This window comes from Capsicum annuum, unplaced genomic scaffold (assembly GCF_002878395.1).
Source record: "Capsicum annuum cultivar UCD-10X-F1 unplaced genomic scaffold, UCD10Xv1.1 ctg64654, whole genome shotgun sequence".
Classification (NCBI taxonomy): Eukaryota; Viridiplantae; Streptophyta; class Magnoliopsida; order Solanales; family Solanaceae; genus Capsicum; species Capsicum annuum.
In genome coordinates this window covers 9,836-17,773 of record NW_025873817.1, presented here as the reverse complement: position 1 = coordinate 17,773, position 7,938 = coordinate 9,836, and the positions used below count along the sequence as shown (strand labels likewise).

Genomic DNA, 7,938 nt, shown 5'->3' with positions numbered 1-7,938 from the left:
GTGTCATGTGACACCTCGAAAAGTTTTGAATCCAAGTTTAATATTGTAAGTGAATATAAGGTGTACACATTTTACGGAGAATCATAGTGTGTGCATATGTATATAATTGTAGTATATATAACTTATATGGTTGCTACTAGTAGAAAGAAAAAAGAAAAGGGAAATGGAAAAGTCTTATAAAACTTTAAATTACAACTTCCAAGTGGGGGCCACTTTAAAGGGAAACAAAAAGAAAAGATTTTTGTTTTGGGGGAAAACTAACGTACAGTACATATATTTATCCAAAAGAAAGGCAGCAGGTACAAAATGAAAAGTTATTAGTGCTAGTGGCTTACCTGCTATTATTATTCTTTCTTTGTTCCTTCTTTCCAGCAACTACGAAGCAAATCAAATGATTTAAGAGGAAATAAGAAGCGTCAGCTGGACTACTTGAACTCAATTTGTTCTCTTCTATCGGCGTCCAAGAATTCATTAGAGGAGGAAGGGATTCTTAATTTTGAAATAATCTTACAGAAGTGACTTTGATAACCTAAAGTTGGAATTAAATTCCTAGAGGTAATTCTCTATCCCTTTTTTTTGAATTTAATTATAGACAAGTATTTGGGGTATCTAATTTGAATTTTTATACTAGTTTTTGAAATGGATTCATGAGAAAAAAAGGGTGAAAATGAGCAATTTTGGTGAAAGAGGAGCTTTTAGGGATTTTTATCACTTGGGTGAATTTACCGTTGAATTGTATAAGTTGTTAAAGTTAGAATTCATTCTGAATTCTTGTTAAGGAATACAATTGGTTCCGGCCATAATTGAAGATTTTTGGAACAAATTGTTAAACACTCATACGAGTCATTGATGGACACATATCTTATCTTTGTAGTTAATCAATTGGCTAGTGGATACGTGGAATTAGTGGTTTGAGGGATAAAGGCTACCTTTTTACGGGTTAAATTGCTTGAGGCTCGAAAAGCTATCGCAGATAGTTAAGAGCTAAGGTATGTAAAGCTAAACCTTCCCTCGCCACTAAGGCACCACCCTACATTTCATGCTCTTTCCCAATTGATGTTAGTATAACTCTCATGAAATACGAAAGTGGAATCTTTATATTACCCTGACATCACTCCCTCATTGTACCATCAAGCTTATAAGTATCTATCTTTTCTTTGTGTTAAATTTCTACAATACTCCCATATTATTATAAGTTTCTATACTTGAAGAACTTTCACTTTAGAAGTCCACTTTCACTTTATGAATGGATAGTAATAGCATAGTTTCACTTGTATATGGTAGGTAAATGATCATTATCGTAACTCACATGTCATAGGACTTCAAGGCATTAAATGATAAATATTAACAACGGGAGGGTACATAGGTTTGGCTTGGTATATCGCTCGATGTGATTCTGTGCACAGGATCGAGACCAAACCATTATAGCGATCCCAACAATTGGGCGTACCCACCTTTGTGGCATCATTTGTATTTGAAGTCAGTTGGAACGTCTTGTATTGGTTTCCCCATACTCGAGCCAACATATGACATATATGGCCTACGGGAAGACCCTCATAGTGAGCCCCTGGGTGGGGCATACCTGATTACAGACTGAGGTTACAGTTACACATATGAGATTATAGTGATGAGTATGTGAGCAATATATGCTTTATACTTGCCTCAGATCGCCTTTGGAAGGCCATCTTGTGATCATTTGTAAGACTTATAGGATAAATGCATTACTTAGGCAAAGTGTAGGCCCTACATTATACTGAACATTTTTCTAAATATTATATATGATGCTAATAAGGTTGGTGTATAAGTTATTAGTTCATATCGCATATGTGTTATTTGTTGGTTCATATGTTTCTCACTTTACCATTTGACTCATATGGGCTTTTATACTAGTCTAACTGTTATTCTTTCTGCTTTTATACCAGTACATGTTATTTATGTACTGACATCTCAGGCCCACCATATTTTATTATTGCAGGCTCAGATTCTCAGGATAGCAGACATCTATATTAGACTCTTTTGCCATTTCCAGCTGGTATTTTGGTGAGCTCCAACTCTCTCTAGAGCCGGTCTATGCCTAATCTTTTTTATTATATGTATAGGTATCTGGTTGGGCATGACGAGCCTAATTCCAACTAGTCACTTGTAGTATAGTGTGTTAAACTGACTAGAGGCTTTATGGACATCGTGTAGTATTGTATAATTTTGTAAATGTAACTCCTTGTGTATATATGCAACGTTTATTAAATATACTACTCGTTATTATCCTATAACCTCATGTACGTCATAGAATAGTTGTCGAGTAAGTATATGCGGTTCTTGTCCGTCATTATTATTTTGGGGTGTGACAAACTTGGTATCAGAGCGCCTAGGTTCAGGTGTCCTAGGAAGTCTATGAGGCCTTGTCTAGTAGGACCTTACTTATTGATGTGTTGCGCGCTACATTTATAATTAAGGGACTGCATGGATATTTAGGAATTTGACCTTCATATATAATTCGGATCGTGCAATAGAGTTAAGTTATAGAAAGTTACCTGACTCATATTCTGCTTATTTGTGATACAGACCATGTCTGCTACAGAAAAGGATAAAGCAGCCCAGCAGGCTGCTATAAGCGCTAGTCAGGAGGCAACCACTACCGGTCCATCTCCCGTATTGGTGGATCTGAATAGGACTCAAGAAAGTTTGTTGGGTTCTATGCTTCCAGGTTCTCAAACTCCCATAACTAAAGGACTTATAGAGGTTTCTGCACCTCCAGTGGTGCCAATGGTAGTTTCTATCTTGCCACCAAGTGCCTCAGACCCAGATCTTAAGGGAGCAATTCAGTTGCTTACATAATTGGTCGTCGTTTAAGCCCAAAGACAGAGTGTGGAAGTACCTGTTTCTACTCAAGGAGGGATAGCCGAATCTAGGATCAAAGATTTCCTCCGTATGAATCCACCAGAATTCACAGGTTCTAAGCTTGCAGAGGATCCTCAACAATTCATTGATGGGGCTTATAGAATTTGTAAGGTAATGCGGGTCTCAGATACAGATGCGGTTTAATTAGTCGCCCATTGACTAAAATATGTTATAGTTGATTGGTAAAGCTCCTTCAGCGATCTGGGCAGAATTTTCAGAAGCCTTCATGAATCGTTTCATGCCATTAGAGCTGCGAGAGGCAAAAATGGATGAATTTCTATCTTTAAAGAAGGGTAATCTTAGTGTCAAGGAGTATTGTTTGCGGTTTACACAGTTGTCTAAATATGCTCCAGAGGTGGTTAGCACACTAGCAAAACGGATTCATCACTTTATGAATGGCCTTGTAGGTCCCTTGAAGGACCTTCTTTCTGTTGCCGCTATGAACAAAGATTTGGATATAGCAAGGATTATGGCACGTGCTCAACAGATATAGGAAGATCAATGCAATCGTGTAATAGATAGTGAAAGAAAGCAGAGTAAGAGAGCTAGGATGACTAGCCAGTATCAGGGAAGTAGTTGAGCTAACACTAGTAGAAGATCACCTAGGCAGACCCAGTCGGCTGTGCGCTCCACATTTAATGCTCCAACTCAGTTCTTGAGGCATATGTATGAGCAGAGCCAGACTCCTAGAGCACTGGCTTTACGACCTTAAAGGGACGTTAGTCTAGGGTTACTACCTTGACCTTCTTGTAGGAAGTGCGGCCGACTACATGGAGAAGAGTGTCGGCGTGGTTCAAATGTATGTTACTAGTATGGTATAGAGGGTCGTATGGTATGTGATTTTCCACAGCTCAGAGGTAAAGGTAGAGGTGATCAATCACAGACTACAGGGTTTGCATCAGCTTCATCTTCATCAGTGCCTTTTTTTTCTCGTGGTCCTTAGGTATCAGCAGGTAGAAGATCTGGTAGGGGCATAGGTCCTGGTTCGAGCGCAATCCCAAACCATATGTATGCACTCGCTGGTCGGCAGGATTCAGAGGCATCTCCAAATGTGGTCACAAGTACCTTAACTATTTTTCACGTGATGTATATGCCTTGATAGACCCAGGATCCACCTTTTCATATGTTACTCCATTTGTTACTAAGAAGTTTGGAATAGAGCCGGAGTTGTTACGTAAACCATTTGCGGTATCGAATCCAGTAAGAGATTTTATTATAGCTACACGGTTCTATTATGATTTTGGTATGACAGTATATTGTCGAGATATATTGGCTAATCTGATTGAACTTGAAATGGTTGACTTTGACGTTATTATGGGTATGGATTGGTTATTCTCTTGTTATGCTATAGTTGATTGTCGAACCAAGATAGCCTGTTTCCATTTCCCAAGAAAGCCAATCCTAGAGTGGAGGGGTTATTTTATGATGCCTAGAGGGGGTTTATTTTTTTTCTTAAGGCATGAAAGCTTATTGCAAATGGGTGTTTGTATCACGTAGTCCAGGTGAAAGATATTGAGGACGCAAAGCAGTCACTAACTTTAGGATCCGTACCTGTGGTGAACGAGTACTCAGATGTGTTTCCTGATGAACTTCCTGGATTACCTCCTGCTAGAGAGATTGATTTTTGTATTGATGTAGATCTCGGTACTCAGCCAATATCAATTCCACCTTATAGAATGGCCCCTACCGAATTGAAAGAGTTAAAAGAGCAGTTAAAAGACTTACTTGACAAAGGTTTCATTTGGCCTAGTATATCACCTTGAGGTGTGCCAGTGCTTTTTGTACGCAAGAAAGATGGCATATTGCGAATGTGTATAGATTACACGCAGCCAAACAAAGTGACAATAAAGAATAAGTACCCTCTCCCCCAAATAGATGATTTATTTGATCAATTACAGAGAGCTAGATGTTTTTCAAAGATCGATTTGAGGTCTGATTATCACCATCTAAGAATTCGTGAAGTAGATATTCCCAAAATAGCCTTTCGGATAAGATATGGGCACTTCGAATTTCTTGTCATGTCATTTGGACCAACGAATGCTCCGACAAACTTCATGGACATGATGAACAGAATTTTCAAACCTTTTCTTGATATATACGTGATTGTATTTATAGATGATATTTTGATATATTTACGTAACAAAGTTGAGCATGCAGATCATTTGAGGTCAGTATTATAGACATTAAGAGAGCACCAGTTGTATGCTAAGTTCTCTAAGTGTGAATTTTGATTGACCTCGGTAGCCTTTCTTAGTTATGTGGTATCTGAAGAAGGCATTAGAGTAGATTTTCAGAAGATAGAAGTTGTGAAGAATTGGCCTCAACCAACCACTCCTACTATGATACATAGTTTCTTAGGGCTAGCCGGTTATTATAGGAGATTTGTAGAGAGATTTTCCTCTATTTATGCCCCATTGACCAAGTTGATGCAGAAAGCAGTTAAGTACCGGTGGCCTGATGCTTGTGAAAGAAGTTTTTAAGAGTTGAAAAATAGATTGACTACTGCGCTGGTATTAGCCTTACCAGAGGGCACCGAAGGATATGTTTTGTATTGTGATACTTCAGGTGTTGGTTTGGGTTGCGTCCTAAAGCAGCATGGAAGAGTTATAACGTATGCTTCTCGACAATTAAAGAAGCATGAACAGAACTATCCCACTCATGACTTAGATCTTGCAATAGTGGTATTTGCACTAAAATTTTGGCGTCATTATTTATATGGAGTACATGTTGATATCTTTACAGATCATAAAAGTCATCAATATCTATTCAAGCAGAAAGAACTAAACTTGAGATGAAGAAGGTGGCTAGAGTTACTGAAGGATTATGATGTCAATTTTCTTTATCATCTCGATAAAGGTGATATTGTAGCTGATGCTCTTAGTCGACTATCCATGGGTAGTCTAGCACACCTGCCACCTATTCAGCGGGAAAGAGATATTCATAAATTGGCCAGTTTGGGCATTCGCCTTGTGGCTTTTAAAGATAGTGGAGTTTTTGTGCTTAATTCAGCCGAGTCATCACTCGTGGCATCAGTTAAGCAGAAGTAGTATGATGATCCCATATTGTTCCAGTACAGAAAGGGAATTCAACAAAATTAATTCACAACTTTTAAGCTAGCAAACAATGGTACTTTGAGGTGTCGAGGTAGATTGTGTGTACCTGATGTAGACGGGTTGCGACAACAGATTATTGCTGAGGCACATTGCTCTCGTTATTCAATTCATCCCAGCTCTACAAAAATGTATCATGATCTAAAAGAGATCTATTGGTGGAACAACATAAAGAGAGATATAGCAAAATATGTGGCGCAGTGCTCTAATTGTCAACAAGTGAAAGCGGAACATCAAAGACCCGGTGGCCTAGTTCAAACCTTTTGTATTCCTGTGTGGAAGTGGAATGCTATTAATATGGATTTCGTGGTAGGCTTACCTTTTTCTTATCGAAAACATGACTTTATTTGGGTAATAGTTGATCGGTTGACGAAATCAGCCCATTTTCTTCCTGTTAAATCTACCAGCACGACTGAAGATTATGCCAAGCTATATGTAAAAGAGATTGTCCGCCTACATGGAACCCCGATGTCCATCATTTCAGATAGAGGTTCCTCGTTTAAAGCTCAATTTTGAAAGTCATTTCATAAGAGCTTGGGTACTCAGGTGAACCTTAGCACTGCATTTCATCCACAGATAGACGGCCAAGATGAGCACACCATTCAGACGCTCAAAGATATGTTGAGAGCATGCGTTCTCAATTTTAAAGATAATTGGGATGATCATTTGCATTTAATAGAATTTGCTTATAATAACAATTATTACTCCAGCATTGGCATGGCTTCATTCGAAGCTCTCTATGGGAGGCTATGTAGATCACCTATTGGTTGGTTTGAAGTAGGTGAGACACAGGTATTTGGTATGGATTTAGTCCATCAAGCTATCAAAAAGGTTAAACTAATACGAGAGCGGTTAAAGACTGCCCAGAGTACAAAAAAATCATATACGGATGTGCGACACAGAGATTTAGAGTTTTATGTTGATTTTTGTGTTCTTAAAGGTATCACCGATGAAGGGCGTTATGCGATTAAAAAAAAGGGTTAATTGAGTCCCAGGTATATTGGGCCCTATAGAGTTATTCGCAAAATTAGCCAGGTAGCTTATGAGCTAGAATTACCTCTAGATTTAACTGTAGTGCATCCTGTCTTTCATGTGTCTATGCTACATAAATCCTTAGGAGAGCCGTCTTGCATCATCCCTATAGAGGTATTGAACTTGATGGAGACTTATCATTCGAGGAAGTCCCCGTGGCCATATTGGATCAACAGGTCAGGAAGTTAAGATATAAAGACATTGCTTTAGTAAAGGTATTGTGGAGGAACCAGAACGTAGAAGAAGCCATGTGAGAAACAGAACTGGATATGAAAACTAAATACCCTTATTTATTTCAAAAAATATCAGAAGGTTCTTGAACTACTTGTCCCTTTATATGATCATTAGTTTCTACTATATTTTGTTATGTTGATATCTAATTCTTACCTAATATGTTTAGGTACATGATTTATGCCTATGAGCCCTGATATTTACATGGAAATAACATGCACATGTAGAGTATAAGGTAAGTTACATGGTTGATTATGACTTTTAATGTATGTAAGTCCAAGAGAAGCCTGGTGTACTATTTTTAGGGTTTAACGCCAAGCGGAGCCTCGTGTGTTAGTTGTTGAGTATTATATGTGTTGTAACGCTCTGTGAAGTGTATTTAGATGTGTTCTGGCTAGCTGACAGGTACCTGATAGTCCTATTTACAAAGGAAATTCTGGCAAAATTTTTAGAAATTTAGAGAGTTTGTCAAATTTTTGACTATCATTTGATAAAGTAAGACCGAACTTGGTTAAATGTTATAATGAAGGTGTTGGATCATGGTGGAATGGATAATAAGCTATAAGAATCATTCGAGGACGAATGATCCTAAGTGGGGGAGATTGTGACACCTTGAAAACTTTTGAATCCAAGTTTAATATTTTAAGTGAATATAAGGTGTACGCAT

General features: G+C 38.1%; 1 protein-coding gene across 1 annotated transcript in view; it reads right to left on the bottom strand.

Moving 5' to 3' along the window:
- Nucleotides 1-6,084: 6,084 nt before the first annotated feature.
- Nucleotides 6,085-7,938, bottom strand: part of LOC124893761 (uncharacterized mitochondrial protein AtMg00300-like) — a 5,278-nt gene continuing 3,424 nt past the window's right edge. Inside the window, exon 2 of the mRNA XM_047404620.1 lies at nt 6,085-6,129. Within this exon, the coding sequence (XP_047260576.1) occupies nt 6,085-6,129 (45 nt within the window). The remainder of the gene's footprint in view (nt 6,130-7,938) is intronic.